The sequence below is a fragment of the Leuresthes tenuis genome, unplaced genomic scaffold, assembly GCF_036924035.1.
Source record: "Leuresthes tenuis unplaced genomic scaffold, fLeuTen1.0.hap1 SCAF_5, whole genome shotgun sequence".
Lineage (NCBI taxonomy): Eukaryota > Metazoa > Chordata > Actinopteri > Atheriniformes > Atherinopsidae > Leuresthes > Leuresthes tenuis.
The window spans coordinates 29,147,332-29,174,725 of record NW_027325359.1 but is presented as its reverse complement, the minus strand read 5'-3'; the positions used below and the strand labels follow the sequence as shown (position 1 = coordinate 29,174,725).

At 38.8% G+C, this 27,394-nt stretch overlaps 1 protein-coding gene across 1 annotated transcript; it reads left to right on the top strand.

Moving 5' to 3' along the window:
• The first annotated feature begins 345 nt into the window (after positions 1–345).
• On the top strand, positions 346–25,963 carry anpeplb (alanyl (membrane) aminopeptidase-like b). Its single transcript, XM_072386589.1, has 20 exons — positions 346–1,538; positions 3,257–3,399; positions 3,498–3,631; positions 3,829–3,949; positions 6,277–6,431; positions 6,653–6,766; positions 8,909–9,052; positions 10,316–10,381; positions 11,136–11,201; positions 11,288–11,433; positions 12,742–12,821; positions 14,075–14,208; positions 14,796–14,851; positions 16,006–16,153; positions 16,322–16,410; positions 20,519–20,629; positions 21,316–21,483; positions 21,593–21,733; positions 23,562–23,625; positions 25,469–25,963. The coding sequence occupies exons 1-20, from the start codon at positions 931–933 to the stop codon at positions 25,619–25,621; spliced, it is 2,841 nt and encodes a 946-aa protein (XP_072242690.1). The 5' UTR covers positions 346–930; the 3' UTR covers positions 25,622–25,963.
• Positions 25,964–27,394: the final 1,431 nt, after the last annotated feature.

The window sequence follows — 27,394 nt, the reverse complement described above, 5'->3', positions numbered from 1 at the left end:
ATACTGTGAAGCAGAAATGTTGCCTCGGCCGCTCCTCCACCTGACTCCAACCACGGTGATGGGCTGCTTCTCAACCCCAACAGGAACATCTGTTCTCAGTACAAACAACCACCGTTTCCTACGCTCCCCGTCTGCCTGTTTGTCTCCCGGTTCCTTCTCCTGAGGTGAGGAATGTGTGTGTCGTGGTCATGGTGGTTGTTGCTCCCTGTGGATGAGGCTTTCCAGGCAGTTTTTCCCAAATTCTGTTTTTGTTACTTCTCCTCCCCCTTCTTCTTCTTTTTTTTTTTTTTTTTATCCGGCGCCCTCAGAAGTCCTCCCCTCATATGCTTCTTGTTTCCTGGGAGTTTGTCAATCTCGCAGGGTCTGTGTGCGGATGCGAAGGTTTGAACCCCTCTGCGGTGAGGACTTACCTACCTGTGGATGGCAACGTGCCGCAGCCTGAAACTCTGGACAGCTTCAGCTACAATCAGAAGTGATGGGTCTCACCTTGAGGGATTTTCTTGTTTAATTTGAGGCATTTTACTGTGATTGTCTGAGCTGTGCGAGCTGTTATCAAACCCAGGGAACGTGAAGGAGAGGGCGATGGACTGGAGAGAGCGGTGTGAGGATTAAATGTTCCCTCAGGTTTCCTTAGCCCCTGCATTAGTGAGAAAAACCACAGTAACCACCTCCAGATGTTTGAGAGCACAGCCTGACTGATTGTCTAAAATGAACATTGCCCTCTTCACACAACAGCACCTACAATTCCCTTCTTTGGTGGTGCCCAAGTTAATGCTTAATCTGAGTACAGAAACTTAATTGCTGAGGCCAAGCCCTGTTTAAGGGGGAAAGGTTAGGTTGATGCGTGCAGAGCAGTCGGCGCAGACCAGAAGCAGATTCGCTCAGAGACTCATCTCTGAGCTTTAGGACTGACCGAAGGAAGCAGTCACAATGCCAGAAAACTCAGGCGTAGCCAAGGTTTTTGCCGGCGCTTTCGCCGTCCTGACAATCTCTGCCATCGCTGGCCTCATCACCATGATCATCGTGTACAAGATTGAGATCGACGAAATGAATCCGTCGCCCCCTCCAACTCCCCCGTCCACCACCCTCAGCCCGCCACCTGTCACGCGGCTGCCGAAGGACCTGGTACCTCAGAGGTACGAGATCAAACTCAGGCCTCAACTCTACTCCAGAATCATCTCGGAGGTGAACGTCACCAGCCCCAACCAGACGATGGTCTTCACTGGAAACTCTACCCTCCACTTCCTCTGTGTCCAAAAAACAGGCCACATCTACCTCAACAGCAAGGACCTGATCGTTTCCAACCCACAAGTGATTAACAAAGACACAAATGAAAAAGTTGGGGTTAACGCACTGAAACACCACGAAGACGAAACGGATTTCTTGGAGATCGAGTTGGATGGGTTTTTGGAGGCTAGAGGGAACTATAGTTTGTTTCTGGAATTCCAGGGACAAATATCAGAAAATCTTGAAGCGCTGTATGTAAGCACATATACTGAAGGTAGCCCTGCTTATGAAGGTGACACAGATGTAGAGAGGTAAGTCTTTAAAAGTTTTTCCCTTCATATTCTGAACATGATATCATATACAAACCCGTACACTTGAAGGCTTTAAGACTACAAAAAAATAACAAATATTCTCAGTCTGACATTTGCAAGCTGTTCATTTTCCCTCAAACATTGTTATATAAGAGAAATAATTTCTAAATTTGGAAAGAAACATGCATCCAGTCCAGTTTTACTCTCAGAAAAATGTTTTTTTTTCATGTTGGGGAATAGTCGCTGTTTAAATAAAAAAAAAAACAGTCACAAGAAAAGTTATCCGACTTCAAATGATAATCTTTCATTTCTCAGCTTCTAAATAAGCTAAAAAACACTAGACCGACACCTTTTACTGTAAATTATTAACTTTCCCCTCATGTTATCCGTATTAAAAAAGGAAATGATAACTGCGTTTGTTGGAAAATGTTGCTGTGACACTCAACTTAAAAGGTGAAAGCTGCCTGAGGTCTGAAGGGCCAGTGCTGAGGAAAGATAATCCACAATAGAATTAAACAAAAACGCAACTAAATGTACATTTTTCAGATTAATAAGATGAATAAAAAAGGTTGAGAAAATAAGATTACAAGAAGAAATCTTTGTAAAAGCTGGAATGTTGGTGCCAAAATGATCCTTTTTTTTTTTTTACTATTTTCAAAATAGTATGACCTTATTAACCTTTTATTAGCCCCATAATTTACATAAAAGGTTTCAAAGTAACACCAGAGAGGTTTGTGAACGTTAAAGCGAATCTATTTCTGTTTCTATTTCTTTTACTATAACCGGGAGCTGAAATAAAGCAGTTCAGGACTTTGGTTTTGGTTTCTTTACGGTTGCTTGATATTTGTGTGGGATTTCGATGGCATCTTCGTGGCGCCTTAAGCAAATTTGTGTGTATGACTGTATATTTATAACAGTGGTGTTACATCCCACAACGTTAGGGGGAAGTAAATTGTGTTGCTTTAAGGGTTCGAGACATTTATCAAACCCTTTGATTGAGAAAAGAGGTGTCAGTCAGTGTTACACTGGAAAATACAAGTCGAAATATGAATTAATAGTCAAATTTCATAAAAAAAGTTACTTATTTATTGAACTGTAAGAACTCATCTATATGCCTAATTTCTTTTTTGCATTTTTTTTGCATTTTTCCATTAAATAGGTTAATTTTATTAGTCTTATTAGTTTATGAGTTGATGTTAATTCAAATTTCTTCACTGTACAAGAAATAAATGGACCTGATAGAAGATAATCATTTTCTTGCGAAGCTCACGCTGGTTTATCGCCACTCTTCTTACGTGCATGTTTAGTTAAAGGTTGTAATTCCTGTTGAGACATGTCCGCTCCTGCTGATTTAGTTCGAGTCCACGGGTCTCAGCTGAAAAATCAACATTGAATCATGAAATGAGCTGGATGTGTGGAAGCAATTAATTCTGTTTCTTTGTGGAGAAGTGCAGCAGCACAACGAATGTTGCACTGAGATTGAATGTAAAGTCAAAGGAACTGACAGGATTTGTCACATTTTCTCATGCTGGGCCTTTTGTTGATTCCCCAGGACAGAGACGATCCAAGAAAAACTCCTCTTCAGTGGATGTAAAATCACTTTCTGCCAGTTTTTTTTTTTTTAAAAAGTAGCAATGATTAGACAGTCCCCAGGGTGCCTTTTGAAATCCAGATCACCTCCTGATTGTTTCTTATCTTCACTCCCTCTGTTTTCACAGATTTCTTGCTGCCACAAATTTGGAGCCAACCGATGCGAGGAAACTGTTTCCTTGTTTAGATGAGCCAGAAATGAAGGCCGTATTTGATTTGACAATCATCCACAGGCGAGACACAATCGCTCTGGGAAATGCAGTACAAGCAGGTAAAACTATTTAAAAAAGTCCTGTGCTTGTATTAACTTTAAGAACAGAATGAAATATATCTTCACTTAATATTCCTTCATTCTTTCTTCTCTTCCAGTCTCCAATATTATAGATGATGAATGGAAATACACAAGTTTTCGACCGACACCGGTGATGTCGACCTACTTGTTTGCCTTCATGGTTTCAGAGTTCAAATCAATTGAAAGCCCACACCCTGTGAAAAAAATTAGAGTGTGTATTACATTATTATTCTCATCTATAAACTTCAGATTTCACTGACAGACTTGAGTCCAGTTTTGCTTTATTCTCCACGTTAAAACCAATTATTTTCATGGTTTATAAACTGTCCTTCCAACATCTGTCCGGTCGGATTAAGCCAAACCAGACTAAATACAAGTTGACCTCTGTTAACCTTTTTGCTCATGCAGACGTATGCCCGTCCTGAGGCCATTGATGCGGGACACGCCAAGTATGCCGCCAACATCACTGGAAAGATCCTCACATACTACGAGAACCTATTTAAAATTGAATATGAACCTAACAAGCTCGGTAAGACTTTGTGTGGATATAACTGTAAGGATTCAGGGCTTCATGGTCTTTTCTTTCAATGAAGAAGAAGAAGAAGATTTTGAAGGTGCTTAATTTGAGACACACGCAGGGTAATGCAGACCTATAAAACCGCTCTGTGCCTAAACTTTTATGAGTCTCAGAGTCAGGTTCTTGTTGCATCGCTACTGTGTCGTCCACGTCGGCTTAAGATGGTAACGGGAAGTTTGAGGAATTGAGCCAGATCTCGTTCCTGTAATCATTGTCCTGTTAGTTTTATTCAATTTTACTACTTTTAAGTAAGCAGAAAATACCTGTCCAGAAAGTTTAAATAGATTAAAATAGTTTAAAATAAAAATAATACTTTATTTTTTTATATGATGGATACAGTGTTGGATAGATTGTAACAGATGCCAAGCCATATTTATTTATATAGCACTTTAAAAACAAACAAACCTGGTTGACCAAAGTGCTGCCCATCATAAGACCCCACAGATAAAAACCACAAAAACACTAAAAACAGAGAGAAATTAAAGTTATCTAAAAACAGACAGAACATAGTGCAATTAAAACTGAATAAACAGTCAAATCATTGTCAGTCAGTGCAGTTACATACGGGCAATCGGATTGGATTAATGGCTAAATTACAATAAGATTGAATTATTCAGCTCAATTACTTGTCGGATTAACGACAAGTAATTGAATCAGATTGGGTTACTTGCGATCGAATTAAGACTCCGGGATAACTCGATCCGATTCCCCACTTAACGTGCCTGGAGACGAAAGTGAATAGGATCGAGCGTTCTGCGCATGCTCAAGATTTTTTCCCGCGATCGTCACCCGGAAGTCAAAGGAGACAATATTACTGTTGTTGTCGCCGCCGTCAGAAAGAAACAAACAACGCGTTTGTTTCATAACCAGCTCATCACAAATGTAGAGGGACGTAGCTTCATCTTGCTCTTCATTCGCCATCTTTCTCGAATGCCTGAGTTTGTTTTTGGTGAAGACGTCAACAGGAAGTGGCTCTATTAGCGATAGTTGAAATGGGTACAGCGCCACCTATCTACTGTGGTATTGCATGCATGTGCCAGTGATTCGATACATTCACCGCCATGTAACAAAGGATAATTACCCTCAGATAAGAAGCATAACCCAACTATAGCTATAATCGAGTTAATCTCATCATGTAGACCCACTGAGTCTCCCACTGGGTTAAAGGCCAAATACGAGATTTAAAAACATCAACTGAAGGAGCTTGTCTTATGTGCAAAGGAAGCTTGTTCCGCAGCTTTGGGGCCAAAACGGAAAAAGATTGATCACCTCTCATTGAATTCCAATTGGCTTGAATTGGGCTATATTATCTAAGTGCCTTGAGATGACATTTGTTGTAATTTGGCGCTTTATAAATAAAACTGAATTGAATTTTCCTTCAAATTGCTGGTGATTTGGGAATCACCAGCAGCATCTGGTCATCTGACGTCTGGGAATGAGACGGGGTGCAGCAGGTTAGACAAATAAGCTGGAGCAAGGCCATTAAAAAAACTTTAAAAACTTTAAAACTGATCCTGAAATAAATAGGAAGCCTTCGTGGTTTCAGAGTTCAAATCAAGGAGGTTATAATCGGGGTGATGTGCTCTCGTTTCTTTGTACGTGTTAAAAATCGTACAAAGCCTAACTGAAGACGTGACAGGGTGACCTGGCTAATTCCTGTTAAAAGAGAGTTACAGTAATCCAACCTGGGGGTTATAAACGAATGGATTACTGTTTCCAAGGAAAGGAAAGAAAAAAGATGAAAAAAGGATGATTTAACCACACCATTAACATGGTTATCAAATCTAAGGGCTACATCAACTTTTACACCTAAGTTGGTGACAGCAGACCTTAAATGTGGGGTGAGCGCAGTCCTCGTAGAAAAACAGATGTCAGTCAAATAAAGTCTGGAGGACAAGATATTTCAAAGATACTTCACAAGTAGCCCTCGGGACACCTCCAAGTTGACCAGTGACCAACTAACATAAGCTTTGGCTAAGCTCATCTATCTTTGACTTTATTATTCAAATTATAAACAGAATCAGCAGCTGACATATAACATGTATTTTGGATTTCAAAAACTCTTATATTAATTGAAAGTCTTCTCAACTCCCACATTGATATTTTCAACTTTTTTCTCATCATTTCAATTAAATATGATGTATAAAAAGTTCACTCAAATAAGCAGGCATTTTAAATGTTCTTTCTACTGATAAACCTACTGGACATTGTAACATACTATTTCCAAAGAAGGCTTAACATAAACAGGCTGTATAATTCTAACTTTGCGATTCTTTTAGAACAAGTGGCGGTGCCAGACCTTATTGCCTTGGCAATGGAAAACTGGGGACTGGTGACATACCAGGAAGGAGCTTTGCTTTATGAAGAAGGAGTATCCTCATTGTTGCACAAGGAAGTGATCGCCACTACTATTGCACATGAGCTTGCACACCAGGTAAGGAAATACAACACATTTTATTTCCTTTTAATAAAACGATTACATTATTTACTTTTTATGTTACATATGTATTGCCTTGAAACAAAAAAACAATCAGTGCATTTAGAAAACTTCTCAGACTCAGTATCTTCTTTACTATTACGACAGGTTCCGTTTTACTGTAAATACAGACGTAATATTTCCTCTTTTTTCATGATTTCTTCTTGTTTTGTTGACAGTGGTTTGGAAATCTGGTGACGATGAAATGGTGGAATGAACTTTGGCTGAAAGAGGGCTTTGCCACGTACTTGGCACCTTTTGCAGTGGACCACGTTGAGCCTACGTTCAAAATGGTAAGCTCGGCTTAAAATCCTCTCGTACTACATGCTCTGAGCATAGCCGATTTGGCAAACACAACAGAAAACTGTGGAGACCTCATAAGAAGTGTTTGCTATAAGAAAATGTTATTTTTCTGATGCAGTACTAAACTATGTTTTATTTTTATTATCCATATAAACAGAAATTCTAAGAAACACTGAGTACAATTAGTGTAACTCTTAGGTACAAGTTAAGCCCTGCTTAATATTTATTGATATATTTGTTTGATATTTGTTTTTATCATTGCAACATTGAATGTGATGACAAACAAATTGGTCTAAAAATTTTTGAAAACCTTTATTTGTGATGCACATTGTAAATAATGTGTGGATTTTCAAAGATTTCAGTAATCTTTTGTAGAAAGAAGCTTTCACCTTTTGCTCAAGAATCTTCCTTGGTTTTGACTTAGTGATAAGGAATCAAAGGTATTTAACCTCTTGTGGGGGTCATGAAATATCTTCGACGTGCTGCAACTCAGTTAGAAGCTGAGGAATCTTGTCAGTGGGCTCTGAAATCACAGATAATTATACCCTGTGTAAGCACAAGTCTCAACAAATCTAAAATTCTATCTCATGTCTGTGTTCACCATGGAGGGTTTAGTAAATGAGCATAAACCATCATGTGCTAAGATGACCATTTAAAAGTTATAAAGAGGATCCAGCTTCTGTAGAGCCACCTTGTTGGCTTATTGATAAATTACATCACCGTAGTCTAACATTGGAAGGATGATCATTTGAACAAGAGCCCACCCAGTATGGTGAATAAAGGCAACACATTCTATAAAACCCTATGAAAAGGCTGAGTTCTGTTCAGACGGATATCCAAGTAGTTATATTCAGTTACATTATCTTTGACAACCCCATCAAGATTAGGAATTTTTGGATCCATGCGGGGGGACTAAATCTTCCTACTGATCCACATGGTCTTGATCTTAGCAATTTGTTAAAGAACACCTAAAGAAGACAAGGCCTGTTGAACCCTAAAGAAATTATCTTGACGTAATGTACGTGCTACATCAGGGTAAGGACCAAAAGCATAAATTGCTGTGTCATAAGCGTAGAGGTGGATGAATGGGTGGCCTAGAGAACAAAATATCACTGGACCAAGTATCGGACCCTGAGGTACACCTCAGGAGCTGAGAAAGGTCGCGCTTTAATTTAATACGTCGCACCCTATCAGTAAAGTAGTTTGAGAACTCAAGAAAACCGATTTATTGTGTCAGTTCAACCAAAACTGGACTTTAAATGCGTTTAAATATTAGGTTATCAGTTTAAAATCATACAAAATTAAGCTCCTCAAAGCCGGACTATCTCACCCTGATAATCCAGTTAGGGTTTGTGTTACCCCATCCTGCACTAAACTAGACTTAAATAGGCCTAGGCACTCTGTACATGCGTTTCATAAAAATGGTGGAGTGTAAACGTTATTGTATCCAGTTGAAATTCCACTAAAGCTGTTCTCATTCACATATTTTTGTTTCCTTTGTCAAAAGGCTAAAATGATTTATTGCAGCATCATCTGACTAAATAAGATTTAAGTGTCTTAAAGACAACGTCTGTGCAGTAAAACCAGCTACACTTACTCCCAATGATCTCCCACAGAAAATTCTCAAAAAGTGTAATGAGTGAAGATGCCAAAAGCCTTGGCTGAGTCAATAAAAACTGCCGCACATCATTATTCAAATCTAAAGCAGAAATAATGTAATTAATTACTTAAAGTTGTATAATTATACAGCCAAAAACCATAAAGATCTAAGTAATGGAAGTACTGACATTAATGTTGTAATATAACGTAATGATTATCCAACATCTGACGGTACTACTGCCAAATATTCCCACATTCATCTCTTGTGTATTACTGCATTATACTGACAAATGATTCTTGAAACTACAAGATCTGGAACTTATTACATTTGTTCTCACAATGAAGTGGGAGTTGGGCACGATTATAAGAAGCGCTCTTCAAATGTAGGTATTTCTCTCTTTGCGATAGTCTGATCATTTCAAGATCTACACACATAATAGTAATAGCGTTGCAAGTACAGTACACACCTAAAAAAAGTCACATTTTCAATACATTTCTGTGTCACGCAACAGTTTAATCTCTGCTTTCCACAGAAAGACACATTAGTTATGTATGAACTCCACTCAGCATTTGAGGAGGACGCTCTGGAATCATCCCATCCTCTCAGTGCTGCGCCGGAAGATGTCGCAACAACTTCTGAGATCCTTGGGATGTTTGATGCCATATCCTACAGCAAGGTAGAGTGTCAGAACAGTGGGTACAGAACATGTCTTCAGACCACAATGATGATGCGCCACACAGAAAGAAACCAGACTTCTTTAATTAACATCAAACAGTTTGGCTTTACTCCAGATCAAAATGTTACTGTTGGGGTTTTAAAGACGTACCGTCCTTCAACATGTTTTGACGAAACACATGCGGTCGTCATTGAAACAGAGGGTGCATGCCCAAAAAACACAACAAAGACCTTTTGTAAATATTTAACCAAAAACAAAATAGTAAATTCACTTTTATCCTCAGAGGCGAGTAAAGCTAAACCTTTAGCATAAATGTCCACCAGTTTGATGTCATCATGACGTCATCGTTCAGTCAAGCATTCAGACACAACGTGAGCTGAGGATCTTTATAGTGTTTAAAGTTCTGATTCGAGTTCATCTTTAACTTGTCTTCAATGACAATGGTCAGCTGACCTTTTAACATGACAATGATGATTTTGGAGAATTCAAAGTTGCATCACTGACTGCCCTCTCTATGAGGCAGTGATGGTATAACATATAACATATAACTTCCAGCACGGTGCAGTTTCACAGAGGTACTTCTACTAAAAAAGATGCCTCAGTTTGTGTCAAACATTTGTACTTTTAGTGTAATTAATCCATCTGTCCTGAGCAGGTGATTGAAGCAGGCAACGTCTTTGTCTAAATGTTTATTGACAATAAGGGAAACAGCAAAACCTTTTAAATACTACAACTTCCATATAGTTTGGTAATGTGCAACCTTTTTCTTATTGAAGACACAAAACCTGCAGTTCCTTTGCTAAAAATGAGGGGTTATGGGTGATTTATTTGTGCATCAGATGCTCCTCTCTTGACTTGATTTTTGGGAAGTAGCAGGTCCTTAAAGCTGCAGGAAGCCCCTCAGATCTTGGCATAATAACACAACACACTTTTAATACCAAAGACATTGGAGAAACAACATTTTAAAGATGGTCACTGTCTACTAACCTGGAAATCTGGATTCTAACTTGGTGATTTTGAGGGTGTGATGAATCTAGGGATGTTTTCTCTTTTAACACTCTTTTTGACTGAAAATTACTCCAAAATGTCAGTTTTACTGCAATTTGTTTAAGTGTAGCACCTTTATTGGCAGGCACTGTTTCGCAGAGGATCCCATATTTACTTATCCAACATTGTTGAACAGGTTTTCATCATATGTACTTATTTTTTCACTCATACTTGTATTCTGTTAATATTAACTTGTGATTTGTGTTTACTCCAAAGGGGGCTATGGTGCTGAGAATGCTGGCCAATTTTGTGGGAGAAAGGCCTTTCAACAGTGGCATCAAAGTAAGCTGCTGTTTTTAACCTCACGTAGAGTGCCTGAAATTCTACAGCAATCCTTAAAAAATACTTTAGACAGAATCCTGCAGGCAGACTTTGTGTCTCAAGACTAAAGATAACCTCTGACCCTGACCTCATAAACAGTCTGTTTAGAGTTAAGACTCAGACTAAGTGCGCAGTCCTAAGTTGTTGTGATTAAAAATAAAACAGACAAACAATTTCTGCAACCAAAGTCAAGAAAAGTAAAGTCTTTATGACATTAAATGTCCTGAGAGGCGTTCGCAGGCAGTTGTGGTCATGAAAAGGGGCTGATTTGGTTGGTCATGAGTGTTGCCAGATTGTGGTTTTATTCAGCCACAGTTTCTTTAACACTATCTGTACTTTGAGACTTTAAAGTGCCAAAGAAAGTCGAGAGAAAAGGGATTTTGATACATGGATCAACATTCATTTTCAATCCTGGAAAGGTCTAGTTTCACTTAAGTTTTGGTCTAACACCAGGGAAGCATCTGTGTTTTTTTGTATGTTGTATTAAATTCAGTGTCTCTTTCTAGATTTACATTAATGGTGTAACTATAATTCATAAAACTGGCTACAGCAGCCCTGAAAATATTGGTAGCTTTGTGAAAGTTTAAAGCTCACTTTTATCTATCAGAAAGATGAAAGATTTATGGGTTTCTTTTAATCATCTCTAGTTCGTTTGAGTACAAGTGGTCATACTCTGTAACTACTTGGATTTCTTTTTGTCTGTGGGTGTTTTTAGAGGTACCTCAAGACTTTCAGTAACGGAAACGCAGACCAGAACGACCTGTGGGAATTGATGCAAATGGTAAAATCTTGTGATTTATTAGTAATAATACGGCTTCAGTCAGTCATTACATCAAGCATTCTAAAATGATATGTTAATGTTGGCAGGCCAGACATGATAAATCTGGTTCAGAAGTTGGTAAGTTCATGGAACCTTGGACCAAACAAAAGGGCTATCCCGTCATCACCATCAACACTAACAACGGAGAAATCTACCAGAAACAGTTCCTGTTCAACGACACCGCAGAATCTAGGTATGTGCTTTAAGATGCCACATCGTCTCCCTTCACTTCATGTCGATGGAGAAAAAAATCACCTCTGGTTTTAATTGCCTCCAGAAAGATAATCTTTTGTGTAAGTGTAATGTTTGATTAAGCACATCATGACACATGAAGCTGTAGCACAATATAAAACCTATTAGACAACAAAAAAAAGGCATGGCAGTACAATTACTCAATTAACTGAAGCCACATGAAGTTAGTATGCACACAGGATTCATGAAAAACCTGAAAAAGTATCTCCTACCTGCATCTAATGTACCACCACAGGTTCTTAATAGAGATATCAAAGTATTTACTAATAGCATTGCATGTAAACACACTAGGGAATAATTATGGTTAATTTGTTCAATTTAGTTCAAATATTCCCAGAAACTAGAGAATTTTCACTTCAAAAAAGCTTGCATCTCTATGCTAATGTAAAGCATTTCTGTTCATTATGTCTGTTATAAAAGCCATTCATACTCCTAAATAAATTTAAGATTAATAAGGAGTGTGAATAACATTGATGACAATGAGGTTGATGTGATTCTGGTGATAGGAAAAAGATCCTCCCAAAATCTCATTTAGGAGCCCTGCTATCAGGATCGACATCAGTTGCTAGTAGTCTTATTTTTGGCATACTCCCTGCTGCAAACGTCGCTTCCATCAACCAAGAAGAACTAGTGTTGTTATTTGATGGTTAGACTAGAGTTTGACCAACTTTATTAGATTGTGTAATTTTCTGTTTCACAAATTGAATTCAGATCAAATACTGTTACAAATAACATAGCGTGACAGTAGGCTATAAGTGATTTCACATAGTGTTTGGATAGTGAATGGCTGATACTGCGGGAAAGTTCATCTTTCATTTGTTCACCTGCACTCGTTATCATCATAAATCTATCATCCAGTACCTTCAGCACATTTCTAACTCTCTCAGAAAAACAGCTCACCAAATCACAAAAAAATGTCATTTCTATTCCAGCTGCAAAAACAAACAAAAAGATTCCCCAAAGGCCACCTTGCTTGTATTTTTCTGCTATGCCTGCATGAAATCATTGCTGCTCATTACAGTAGATTATACCTTTGGCCCTGCAGAATTTTTGAGGTTGTGTTATATAAATATTTATGTCATAACACTGCTGTGGTAAATTGCACGGAGATTTAACCAACTGTGGCCTGGTTTTGAGCTGTTACATCCAGACTGCCACACCTCAGGACTCAGGAGACTCTGACTGACATCATGCTATTTCAAATTATCTGGTTAAATTTCATGCTATAATGTGTTTTTTTCCTCTTTAGTCTCTGGTGGCCCATCCCGATCAGAGTTAAGTCCAACAACTCTGATACCTCTCTTCTCTGGCTGTACGAAAGAGGCCCAGGTAACTTGTAGAAGTACACAACACAAAGCCAAATTAGGTATTCACACAAAAAAATAGTTTTTTAACAGCTTTGTTTTCATATTTAAGAAAAACATTTTGTCCAACACTTTCTGTTTCATGAAGATCACAGAAACCTAAGGAGAGAAACATTAAAAATGTTGATTGATAGACACCCATACACTCATGTGATGGCTTTCATGGGATACAGGTCAGATGGGGGTGTAATGAGACAGATATACACAGGAAGATTACTGAACGGCCTAATGGACCCAAAGGGGAGAGTATTTATCTATCCCCTCAGTCTTTAAAATCTGTGGAAAAGTCTTTTAAATTAGACTCTTAAACACAGCAAAACCTTAAATTTAAGCAAGATTAAATAACTCATATATATGAAGTATATATCAGGACAATTTTAGGTAAGAGTATACTGTTCATTAAGTGCTTTGGCTCTTTATCATCTTTATAAGATATTATAGCTCGCTACTGAGACTGTGAGATTTTTATGAACATTGACAAGTACAAAACTGAACATAATTATATTCCTTGTAACAAGAAAAAGGTTTTAGTCTGGTCACTCAACTTCAAATTCTTGGTAAGATCATTTTATTTCAATTATTATATATCAAATTTTATCTTAATTTTATTAAGTTTTTGGTTGTTTGTTTTTAAAAGTTGAGTTTTTTCAGTGAACTGTCTACCGGTTCAAGAGTGTAAACACAGAAAAAAAGACTACAAATAGATCCAAAATTACCACAAATGTGTAAAACAACCACTTTTAGTGACCATAAAGTGACATAACATAAGCACAGAGAGAAAACAACTAATTAAGCACAGACAAAAAAAGGATTATAGAGCTGTTAAAAGATGGCGTACGACACAAAACAACTAAAATGAGAACAAAGCGATGTAAGAATCGGAAAAAATGTAAAACAATTGCAGAAATGTAAATGTAAAATGAGCAAAAAGACACAAAATCATACAAAAAATGACATCACAAAGAAGAGTGAAACAACTGTGAAGAGACACAAAACTGAGCGAACAGGCACCACATGATTGTACATAATACATCTGTTCTAGGTTTGGGTGGGAAGCCTTTTACATCATTGTACCCAGAGGCCCATAGTCATGATTTGTCCAGGGACACATAAGACCCCCTTTTACATTCTATTTTCTTTCTCTTTTGTACTTTTCCATCAACTTGTCCTTTGTGGTGAGTTTAACTTATGTCGTACAAATATTTGTCTCTGAAACAGTCAAGAAAGAAGAATTTATTTCCAGGAGAGACGAGTGGATCCTGGCTAACGTCGACTGTTATGGATACTACAGAGTGAATTACAACCTAGAGAACTGGCAGCGCCTCCTCACTCAGCTGGAAACAAATCCAGATGTGAGTACAGGGCCAGATAATGAGTGAGCAGATAACAGAGCTCCACATGAACCAAACCCCTCGAGATGCTGTTCGATTAAAAGGTTTTCTAAGCAGCTTTTACAGGGAAAATGGAAGGTAAATAACCACATTTTGATCAAATAAGATAAATTATTTGACCCAGGCACACATCTCAGGGTCATCGGCGTGTTCTAGACTGTCAAAATCATCTCAAATTTTTATGAGAAATGATAAAAATTATCCAAAAGATTAGCGTTTGATCAGCTTTTTTTCAACGGCTGAGTGACTTATCTGAAGAAGACCAGAGCACTCCAAACTCAAACTGACCTGAGAAACTCGGGGGGAAAATAAGAAATGTTTTAGCAGATGGAAAGTTACAGGTAATTAATTTTAGGCCAGAGATTTACAGAATCCCAAAGCTGTGCAGACACTTCTTAAACATTACTCTTTCCAATGTGCTGATAATACTAAGCAGATGCTGTTAAAGATGCTCTTTACACACTTTAATCAGTAGAGATCTGCCCAGATGTCAGTATGTCCTGCTCTTTTGTTGAGACGTGTTCACAGAAATTTTTCACCTTTTCCAGGGAATCCCACTGATGAACAGAGGGCAGCTTGTTGATGATGCCTTCAACCTGGCAAGGTACTATCCTTTAACAAATACATGTGTTATGACATAAAACTGAGAGATTAAAATAGATGCCCAGGAGTGAGAAATTCTGCTGAAGCTTAAAGCCTTGCAGCAGAGTGCCTCCAAATGGTGCCTGCTGTTTAATTCCTTACATTTAATTTTCTTCATATTGGAGTCTCTATCAGGCTTCTACAAACTCTTTTCTCTATCAACGCATGTTAGAAGGTCAAACGTTATGGCTTGACACAAGCACTGCATCCATTTGTTGATGGATGGCTGTAAGTTTAAGACAACACTGTAGGAGAAGGCTGATAACTTCAGTCGATGTGGACGAAGCAAGGTCACAATAACATCATGCTGTTGGAACTGTTGGATGGAGCACTGTAAGAATCCCCTGAAACATTGTTAGATTTTACAAAGACTTTGGTCAAACCTGTGGACCAGTCAGTCAGTTAGTTTTATACCTGATGATTCTGTTTTACATCTGTTTGTTGTAGATTTGTTCATTAAATAATCTGACTTCCTGACACTGGTAAAGCAGTTACTGTACAATCACCCATCCCTGATAGTATGGTTGGAGAGGCCTGTGCCTCTGAACCAGATACTCAGAGAAAAATCTAAACATTTGTGTCCGTTTCTGCACGTTTAGCTTATTAGTACATCATCTCCTAAACGTATTTGACAAACCTCTGACTACAACAGCCACCACAATATATGATAACCTTTTTTAAGCAACTATTAGTCCCACAAAACACATTCTTAACTCGTTGCTTTCCATTTCTTGGATAGAAAGGATCCATTTTTCCTTTTGCAACTGCATTGTTCCTCCCAAGAAAGTCACATATCAGCCGTTGCTCCATCCTTCTGGTCGGTTTATTTATTTGTAATACCAGTGTTACATTCAGCCAGTCACTGTATTTATGTTTTATGGGCCGGTTACCATCACAGAAGGTCCTCCTCGTGCTGGAGAATACCTACACTGAGGCAGAAACACATCAAGAAGAAGAGGATCTTCCTTTGAAAGCACCTGCTATGAAGACTTAGAGGAAACTGTTACTGAGAACCAAAGTTGACATATTGAAGCTATACTCAGGAAATGTTGATGGTGTTTCATGTTTCACTGTAAAGCCGACATCTTACCGAAGTCCAATCTCTTTTCTCCTCAGGGCCAAACTGATCGATGTGACTCTGGCTCTGAATGCAACCCGCTTCCTCAGTAACGAGAAGGAGTACCTTCCCTGGGAGTCAGCAGAGAGGAATATTGAATACTTCATTCTCATGTTTGACCGCACTGAGGTTTATGGACCCATGCAGGCATGTGTCATTTAAAAACTTAGTCATATCACTCACTTCAATGACTTTTAGAAGACTGATCTATCCGACCAAGTGTTATTTGCTTTGGTTAAGGTTCATCCATGATAAAACATGATATAAAGCTCCACATATTTGTAAAAGTCTGCTTTAAAACCCGTCTGCCTGCAGCTTTATTTCCAGGACAAGGTCAGAGGGCTGTATGACTTCTTCAGGAACCACACAGATCAATCAAGAGTCCCAGACGATCACTCTTTACAGTAAGAAAAGATGTCCCTTTAACTCTTAACTGTCTAATTGTTCATAAAGCATTTATCAGGGTTAATGATTGCCAGACTTACAAGTTTGCAGCCTTTCCAATGCACAGTTCAGTTCAAAAGTGCCAATGCGGAGCAAATATGTGTAAGTGTTGTCAGTAACGTGCATGTGTTCATTTACTGTGGACTCGCACTACCGGCAAGTTCAGGTGAAAATTACAACGATTGTAAAGCAGCTGCGAGCAGAAGTGAGCAGAACTCTGAACTCCAGCAGCTAGAAATCTTATTTTAAATGAAAGTTGTTTCACGGAACAGAGAAAAGACATTGAAAGCTCTGAAAACCAGACTAAAACACCTAAATAACACAGTTGATGATCAAATCATTTTAAATGTAAACAATCGACTAGACCCAAATGAGCTGAGGTGCTCCACACATTCTCCGAAGTTCCATCTTTTTTTTTATTTAGGAGTATATTAATACGGCTGGATTCCCAGTGAAGCTGCTCGTATTCACATATTTTTCTGTTTCTTTTGTCAGACGACTAAACACATCAGAAATTATTCATTAAATCGTCCCATTAAGACTATGTGTCAGCTCACAGTCACCTAAAGCATCTCCAGACTGTCGCTCTGCTCTTTTAAAATCCTGATTTTATAACCACAGCCTCATCTGAAGTACTTCCATGTACAATTAGAAGCGTCTTTGATGTCTTCTCACACAGTCCACAGCGTCTCTTTCACTGTGGTCAAGAGACTTGTTTCTTTTATACATCCAGGGTTTAAAAGCAAAGATGGCAGTCATATGGCTGTAATTACCTTCTTTGATAAACATATTTTCATCATTTGCACGCTATTGTTGTCTCAGTATTGAAATGATTCAATCATAAAACGAGATTTGACACAGACTTAAGGAAGATACAACATTTCTGATTCCTGATTTTTCGACATTCGTGTTTCTTCTCTCCTTATTTGATGATATCAACTGCATAGTGGTAATATAAATTTCACTGGGCTCGATATGTAACGTTCCCAACAAGAAGCCTGAAATCCACTTTTTGTCAGGAATAGTGTTGGGATCTCAGTTTCTCAGCAAATTTGATTCAATATTCCTTTATTGTCACTATACAAAGTACATTTAAATGTCTGGGATGGGATCCTGTTGGAATTTTGAACAATTTTGTCCATCTTTTTTAGATGAATGAAATTTACTGGTTTGTTATCACTACCCCTCATGCTCCTAGTTGGATAGAAACTTGATTCCACTCCCGTACACATATACTGGGACAGGCCAAAAGGTCCAAAAAGGTCCCATTAAATGGCCAAGTTGAGCTTTGATGATAGCTGAGCGTGTAACCATACTGAGTAATTTCCAACCTAATCTGATAATATGTTGGTCCACAGCCCAAAACGTTAGAGTTCCACAATCAAAGTTTTTCACCCTCATTTCTCTTTTTCTATACTGAGAGACATGATGCTGCTTCCCTACGCTGCATGATGACACCGTTCACCTGCGACATCTCGCTACGTGATGCATGTTGCTCGCCTTTGATTGGTTCATTTATAAAGAGGAGTGTGGCGTTTGATTGTTGAGTTCTGTGCAAGAGTTAATAGGTTTGGGACCCATCTTACACATTTTATCTTTTCTTTTCTTTTCTGGTCTTGCTCGCACAAAGCTGGAGTTAGAATTGATATGCAAGGTTACATGTGTGGCTTGTGAGCTTTCCTACACAAAACAGCGGCCTACGTATAAGTTATTTTCATCACTGAATTGTGATGTCCCTTTCAGATAAACCAAGATTCTGTCAGGTAACTGTTTCAGTTTTGCAGCAGACACGATCGTCTGCAGATCTGTTGGATTTCGCCAATTCAAGGCAAAATCTGTTGGATTTCAAAGACGGGCAGCAACTCAGCTCATCATTACGTTTTTAGTCATATGCAATAAACAGTAAACACCCCAAGAAGTCATAAACAGTCAGTACTAGTTTTCTAAATAAATAACCCGTAAATGTACTGATTTGGCATTGAGCCTTAACCTTTGGGTGAATTCCTTGGGTCACTATCAGGAATTAACCCTCATGCCATGCCTGGCTGTGCTGTTGAAGTCCGATTCGCCGACCACAAACATCTAACAAGCAAACACTCAGCATGAGCTTACTGGAATGTATCTCGGCTTGGCCACTTGTGGTTTGGCCGTCGAGGCCCCTCAGTGCTCCACAGATGAACCGATGCCCCACAGCTGTGTTAATCAGACCAACCCAGTGCTGTTTGCTGAACCTTTGCTCCACTGCCCTGCTCAGCAGCCGAGCCAAAACCACACCCTTCAACCTGTCCGATACGCTTCGTGTTTCTACCGGCTTATCTTGCTTACAGCCACAGTAACTTCTCATAAGAAAAACAAAACATTAAATAAAATAACTCAATGACCACTTATCACAACATGTTACTGCAGTGAGCTGCGCTGTGTCACTGTTATGTTGGGTGGATGAACAGGTTAGTTTGGACATTCTGGTTCTTCTTCTGCAGCTGAGAGCCAAAGTTTTGCTCAGGACTTTGTGTGATTTTCTGTCTTCACAAGCTTGGAATTTGTCCCAGAAAGCTGCTGAAACATTTACAGAAGCGGAGTCGAGGCAGCTGAGGGAACTATACAAGGTTGTGTCATCAGACAGCTCTGATATAGAGACTCTAATCATGACTGTTGTCTTCTCACATGAGCTCTGACGGTCATTTTTACACTCTGGCTCCTCTTTTCACACCAGATCGATAAAGAATATGTAAGAATCTTACATTTAGATTTAAAATTATGGTGGGTGAGTGGAGTGGACTTTGTGTTTAAAACTTTGTTTTAATCTATTTGAGTCTGACTTGTCTGTCTAATGGCTTCTTTTGCATTCACTAGTTTCCTTTAAAGTTGTGTATTTTGCTTTTATTGAAAAATTCGAAGTGAAATTAAGGGCAGTCTTACTCCTTTAAAGTTATGTTATAAAGTAAAATTCTCCACACAGACAGTCAAATTAACTCAATTCAATTTAGTTATTAGTTATTAGTTTAGTTATTCATAAAGCGCCAAATTTATAAAGATCGAAACTTCTCTTCGGTCCAATCTCCCGTCCTGAGCGTTCAAGAGGCAACTGTGGAGAGAAATGATTCCCTTTTAACAGGAAGAAACCTCCATCAGAACCAGAACCAGGAAGGGCAGCCGTCCGCTTCTATTTTCTTAGCTTTTCTTTAAGCAAAATCATTAAATTTGACTTTTATCTTGTGTATTGGACAATTTATGCAGAATAGATAAAAAAAATCAGTTGATTATTTATTCTTTTCTTACTGTGATCAGTGAAAAATAAATTTTTTATGATCAATTTATGAATTCGACACAAAAAGCAGCTTGTTAGAAAACATACAACAATCTCCAGATTTGTATGACCAGCATCATGATCCGTGCTTTTTTGTGTTTCTGGCCTTTTCTCTGGTTTATTTCCTCCTTATTAGTTGTGTTCATGCCTTGTTTTGTGTTTTAGATTCTTGTTCTGGTCATTACTCTCAGTTATTTCTCTGTTTAGCTCCTGACATTGACCTGACAGACATTGTGACAACCAGGAAGTTTCTGACAAGCTTGATTGAGTTTAGTTTGCTTTGAGAATCAATCCGGGAGGTTTTCATTGTGTCCAGAGGAACTAAAATTTGAGGGAGGATGATAATGGCAACAGAAAAGCAGTTAATTTAGTATAAAATAGATAGAAAGAAATAAATAGAACAGAATTAATAGTCATTATGAAAAGCTTTCCCATTTACTTTCTTTTTTCTGACAGCTCAGACATTGACATGATATCATCTTCTATTTTTAGATCAATCATAGAATCCACAGCATGCACAGACTTATTCTTTTCAGAAAATATTTCAATATCTTTACACGAGATAATAGGAACAGCTCGGAGAGTTGAATGTTTGTTTTAAAGTTTGCAACAACTCCACAATAAACTTAGTCTGCTCGGATTATTCAACGTTTAAACTTAAAGTGGAGTTTCCTTGACTTCTAAGAAACATTTTAGCAGCTTTTTACACACGTCTCAATCACCATTTACTTTATGACATAAAACTGTGCTTCATCCCAAAGGCACAACCAGATCATCGCCATACAGTTGGCCTGTTCCAGTGGACTCCCAGAATGCATCGAGATGGCTACAGACAAGTTCGCCGACTGGATGAACAGCAACACCACCAACAGGCATGAACTTAAGTGTGATTTCTGCACCTCACTTTTTCAGTTTGCCCTTTAAAATGCTCCGACCGTAATAGCTTTTCTGTATATTCTGTTTTGCTTCACCCGAAGGTTTAGTAAAGGTAGGTGTAACCTGACGACGTTTTGTGTCCGTTATAGTGGCTGTTTTCCACAGTGTGGTTACCTTTAAAGCTGCACTTGTTGGGATGTTTAAGCTCTGTTAAAGTAATGAAAGTCATGAGCTTTTTTTAATGTGAAACATTTCCAGGTGCAACTTTGAAATAGAAACAGTGTTTTTTCAGTAAATGTTTTTTGCATGTGTTATATATACATGCATGTGAGTGTGTTATTGTATCAGTGCTTGCCCACATTTGCATGTGTATGTGTTAAACAGTAACGAGTGCCCTCAATAAACTAAAGCGCATTAAGGAAACAGTTAGTCCCCTACACTTTTTTTTATTTTTGTCACGTCTCAGTCCAAACTCTGATTCAGAGAATGACTTTTGCTGTCACGGGGCAGAAGATTTTTGGGGGTGTAATACCGTTAACTGCCCACAGATTTGTTGGAGAAAGTATGTGAATATGCGCCAAGAAAAGATCAAGTCAGCAGTTCAGCGTAACCAAGAAAAATGTGAAAATGATCGATTTTTCCCAGCAGGGAAAGTAAAGTATTTGTTGTGTTTGTGATTCAGCATCCACGCCAATCTGCGGTCTGTAATCTACTGCCAAGCTGTGGCTGCTGGCGGGAAGAAAGAGTGGGAGTTTGCCTGGGAGAAGTTTCAGAGCTCCACGGACTCCTCAGAGAAAGACCAGCTCCGATACGCTCTGTCCTGCACCAAGAAGACCTGGCTGCTCAACAGGTGACGTACAAAACTACCTTCAATAACAAACACACCCATGATAAGGCGAATCCAAAACATGCAGGTATCACCGAGTGAGCAGTCAGTCAGTGCCTTCCTTATCTTGCAGATACCTGGAATACACTTTGAACCCTGACAAGATACGTCTAATGGATGTCGCATCCACAATTAACAACATTGCTGAAAATGTCGCAGGGCACCTGCTGGCCTGGAACTTTATCAGAGCGAACTGGGATTACGTCAGTCAGGGGTAGGTTGCTTTTTGGACTGTGTCTTCTATCTCTAATATCAATGTTATCATCTTCTGAGTCACAAACAAGTCTTCAATATTACCCACACTGTTCGTTTGATCAATGTGAACTTTAAAAAAAGGATGCAATGGCAGTTTTTTGGTTTGAGGCCCTTTAAAAGGCCACGTTTGCATCAGTGATAATACACTGCATTTTATTCCAGTGGCATTTTATTCCAGTGGATTTACTAGAAAAGTATTCATGGTTTACCCAAAACACACGCTGGCTCCTGAAGTGAATCAAATCAAAATCACATCATGGCAGAATTTCTCAAATCAGCAAATATCCCTCGATGTAATTTTGTGATTTACACCCCGAGAATCTATGTGAAAAAGATACCTGATGAACCAGTTTTTTCTTTTAATTGGTATTAAATCTGCAAGGACAAAGCATTTTAGATGATCTTCTGCTCCCATAAGGGCGAGGGCGGACCGGCTGAGTGGGCTGGTTACTATGAAATGTTAAAATAATAATTCGGGTTAAAATCGATTGGTTTGTGACCTGGTCGAGCGGTGCACACTGGGTGTTTATTGGCCCAGACTGAGTGGGAAGGTAGGTTCAGGGAGAGGGGGATGTTTTAACCTGTCTGTCTATAATCCCATCCATCCCTAACTCAGCACCTTGTTTGTTGTGTTCCTTGTTTAAAGAAAAAACGTCCCGAAATGTAAAGTTTGTACAGAAAAGTCAAGAAACGAGAGAGACTGACTGAGTGAATGAATGAACAGGCTCACGGCAGGTGCATCAGGATGAGACAGAAACAGGCATTTATACTAAATACGTCTCATTGTATTTTCTTTCCTTATTTTAGTAAAAGAAACAGGAAAAACTCCTGCTGTAACATCCGTCTGACGTATGTTAGCCTGTTCCCAGCCCACAGCCTACCTCTCAGTAAGGTAAAGCTGCCCCTGACCAGACCCTTAGACCCCTCCCCAGGCCGGTCCACAATTCATTCGTGATGTAGTGCTTACGACACACGACTCAAAATGGCTCGGATGTGTGAACGCGATCTCTAAATTGAAAAATGTAAAGCTGATTCATTTAAATCGGTTATCCATTAGCATTGAGGATATCCTTAGAAAGGATAAAGTATGGAACTCTATAAATCTTAGCAGTATATAACACACTGTTAATCATACATAACGCTTATTTTTGCAGACAATAAAATCAGCTATCTAACCATAAACTTGGGTTCATAGAGCAGTGACGTATAGAAGTAATTAGATGACCACCAGCCACTCAGGACATCCCCACTGTTGTTTATCTTGGTTCTTTGCTCAGTCTCATAACTCGCTTTGAGGGGCTGAGCCCCCACCCTCTCTCAAAAAGCCACCAGTGCTGTTAGTGTTTTCTCTCTGTTTCGAACCCGTTGTTCACAGAAGTTTCGTGATACTGAAGTAACCCGCAGAGGAGCAGAGCCGTAAAGACCCAGTGATAATAAACAGTGATTTACAAAAAATCCTGCAATGAGTCATTAAGTGCAAAGGTCCTATTGTTTAATCAGGAGCTTATCGTTGTCGTTGTAAAGTCTCCACTGTTTGCTCCGTTACCAGGAAGCTGAAATTATTGGTATCAAAGTATAAATACACTCAGGAGACAGGCTTTCATTTTATGGGCCTGCACTGAGGTTTTCTACGGTAAATTACACAACAACCTTCTGGATTCACTGATTCCTTCAGTTTCTGTTCGAGTACAAAACTATTCACACGGCAGTCTGTGTTTTGCTTTCACATATCTAAATACTGAGTGTTTATTCACATATTCTGAGCGCTGTTACTGATGTTTTGACAGGGACGCAGCATCGCTGATTGAGGGAGTCACCCGCAGATTCTCCACACAGTTTGAACTGGACGAGGTAATTTACTTGAAATGTGTCTCTGTGACGTGATAACAGTGGCTACACTCGTGTCCTCCGGCTACAAAACGAATATCAGTTTCAACGAAATGAGCGACTGGATACACCCTGATACCGTATCAGAAATCTGTGCCGACCTAATGTCAATATATGATGATATTTATTCTTTTAATTCACCTTTGAGCCGTGATTCAAGATGACTCTGACTAAGATTAATTCAATTAATCAATGGCACTTTATTATGTTCCTCATAGCCCTCATATCTTCATATTCTGGTTATTACCAGGTTTGTTTGGTCATGTTTGCAGTCACACTTGAGACAGACACTGGATGAGTTTTTAGCTTTAAAAAGCTTTAAATTCAACATTAATCCACTACCTTTAGCCACTCATCTTTAAATTCAAGCATAAAGTTTAGCTCTTTTCTCCCCGGGGAGGTTCTTTCTGCTGGAGGTAGTTGATCGATGTTGTAAAACCAATGCAAAAAGGATTATTTCAATCATCTAGGAAATAAAAGTAGCTTTAAATTGTCACAAAGTGCTTCACAAAGAAAAGTAAAAAGGGAGAAAGAGATCAAAGTAAAATGCCTTCGTGGAAAAAAAATGGGTAAAAACATAAAATGAGACACAACTGAACAAAAGCTAGTTTAAAAAGTTTGGGGGCAATAATCTCCTTTTGTTCTGATTTGAGTGAGATCGAGGAACAACCAACAACCCCTGATGAGAGGACCTTGAGGTCCTGCGAGGCTTTAGTAAGTCTCACAAATGAAGCTCCGAAAGTTAGAGCGAGGATTTTTAGCAGGTATCTGAACCTGATTGTGAGGCATTGTAAATAAATTAAGATTTTTTATACGGGACCTTGCAGAGGAGAAGAAACAAAAGCATGGACGATCATTTCCATGTCCATCTCAAAAGAGCATTCCTCGTTTGGTAAAAAATGGAGCGAACTAAAGGATTTACATGCTGATCCGATCTGAGACCCGGACTCGGAATGTCTCAACCACCAGCTGGAGCAGAAAGGAGCTCCTTGGTTGTTCAGATGTTTTATGAACTGTCTGCAGAATTTTGGCCTAAATTTATCCTTTAAGCGTGTGTAATCTAACTTTTCTGGTGTTTATGCTCTCATTTCAGACTGATATCTGTAGCTGTTCTGTTTTACATTCATCCACAATCTTTAACCGTAAACATTTATCAGTTACTCCTACACACTCCTTTCAGATTGAAGCTTTTGTTGCTGAAAATATTTCAGTTGTGCGTGTATCGTTGCCTTTTCAAAATTCCTCTGCTATAACTAAGTATTTCAAACATTTATCCGTAACTTTTATCATTATTTTTATGTCTTCTCACCACTTGCAGGTAATTATCTTTATAACTTTTACCCTTTTCAACTTATACTATCTCTAATAAATTATTTTAATCATTTATCGTTAACTTTTGCCTTGTCAACCACTATCCTGCATTTATTGTTTGATTTCATAATTTTTTGATTGTTATATTTATTGATTTTACTGTCTTTGGTAACATTTATTAACTACTTAAAGTGACTTCATACATAGTTTGTGATTTAAGCAGCATATCAACTGTTATATGCTTACTTTTAAACAGTATATTACTATATTCATGTTATATTAATATACATTATTATATAGATGCATCATTTCCCTTTGGGATAGATAAAGAATTAATTGTTTTGCGTCCTTATCTCACACCTTCATGTGCAGCTCAAAGTCCAGCAGAAAGAAATCCTCTTAAATATCTTCCTTATGTCCAAGATTATAGCTCATATATAGAATACCAACAAAACTCACCTAACATTGTGTCTTTCTGATCTGTTTGTGTGCACAGCTGGAGTATTTTGCCCAGAACAAAGAGATGCACGGTGCCTTCAGGGCCGTCGAGCTGGCCATAGAGCAAACCCAAGTCAACATCCAGTGGGTCAGCGACAACAAATCCGCCATCCTGGAGTGGTTTGAGGGAGAAACTGCTCATTTAGAATAATTTCAGCAGCTGCAGATGTAGTTTCATGGCCTCTCAGATCAGATCAGAGCTGCAGTTGTGACAGAAAATTTGACTTCACTAGACTTCCCTCTCATCAGACTGAACCAGGACTATGCATCATGAAAGAAGAGCACAGACAAGAAGCATCATGGTGTTTATGTATATACTAATGTGCATTATTTATAATGTGTCCAATACATATAATAAAAGTATTTTGACTTCCTGTTTGTGAAGTTTCTGCGAGCTGCTCACTCAGAATCAGTCCGCAGTGAAGCTGTATCCTTACATGAAAACAAAATCTCTTTTCTTGCTGCTTAGTTCTGAGAATAATGTCGTGCAAACAAAAAAATCCCCCGAAAAAACAAAAATACAATACAGATTGAACTCAAAATCAACACTGAAATTTAACAGCGTCTTCTCGAAAATCTTCCCATCTCTGGACGCACGTCTCACATTTCCACAAGATGTTTAGTTCATGATGTATGTTGTAATCAAATAAACCAATTATCATGGCTGTGTTGCTGAGATTGTTATGTTTTATTAATTAAACCAATATTGTGTTAAACACGAGCCATTGAGCGCATGTCATGTTTTTAAGAGGAATTCAACAGGAATTGTTATATTGTCTGTGTCTGCAGTGGAATATGCCAACAGCAGTTATCAAGACACCTTTTTAAGTCACTGTTTGTTTTCTATGCTGGTGTTCATTGTTTAAAACGCTAGTAATTGTGTCTTTAGGAAATAGATACCCACATCCGGTCATCGAGGGCCGCTGACCTGCAGGTTTCCCTGCTTCAACACGCTTGCTTCAGATTAAATGGATCTCTTCAGATCCCGCACAAGCCTGCTAATGATGCATTGATCTGAATCAGGTGTGTTGTAGCAGGGGAACGTCTAAAACCTACAGGACAGTAGCCCTCGACGACCGGCTGTGGGTATCCCTGCTCCACGCTGATATTCCTCACGTTTTCATGGGCGCTACGTGCTCCGAGGGAAATTTGAGTTTTGGATCTGTAGAACTAAAAAGACTTTAGTTGATACGAGTAATTGAAAAATAGACTGTATCCAACTATAATTAGGACATTGATCCGGTTTTCTTCTGCTCACTTTATAATCGAGTATTTGATACTATCAACAGCATTTTGTCCGCTAACTTCTGCAAAACCCAACTCCCAACTCTCGTTCCCTATTTGATCTCTTATTTGATCCACAATCTACAATCCCTACAAAGCCTGATGGCTTTTAAGAGCATGGATGCCTACCAGCTGTTGCTGGATGAGTGAAGGAATCACAGTTATGGCACCTGGAGGCAAAGAAATTACATGTCATCACAGCACTTGTAAATAATTCAATAAGTTTTTAAACGTGTGGTTTTGGTACTAGTTTACCGCTAACATTACCCTGATTGTTAGCTAGCGAGCTGCTCGCTCCGGCGCTAACGTTTACGTTCCCACCTTAGCTGCCAGCTGACATCCATGCTTTATCATCTAAGAAGGGAAACGTATGTTCGTCTTTTCGTGTAAACTAGACTGTTTGTGGTTCACCCAGATCATGCCAGTGGTTTCTTGTTCTTGCAGCTAACCATTTATTCCGCTGGTCTACGTCCTTTGGGATGGAATAAAACTGCATTTTGGGGTTTCTTTGTCGACTGCTATCACAGCCAACAGCACAACATATTCCTGGGATCTTTCAAATAACGTACATTTTCAACAATAAGTTCTGTTATTCAGGCTGGGTCTGTTGTACAAGTGGGCGTGTCCAGGCCTGTAAGGA

What these genes read in the sequence shown, in the direction of transcription:
- anpeplb (XM_072386589.1), top strand. Translation starts at nt 931, where the DNA reads ATGCCAGAAAACTCAGGCGTAGCCAAGGTTTTTGCCGGCGCTTTCGCC. An exon ending in TGTGGGAATTGATGCAAATG is followed by an intron (nt 11,202 to 11,287) that starts GTAAAATCTTGT and finishes TAATGTTGGCAG; the next exon opens with GCCAGACATGATAAATCTGG. An exon ending in AGGTTTATGGACCCATGCAG is followed by an intron (nt 16,154 to 16,321) that starts GCATGTGTCATT and finishes GTCTGCCTGCAG; the next exon opens with CTTTATTTCCAGGACAAGGT.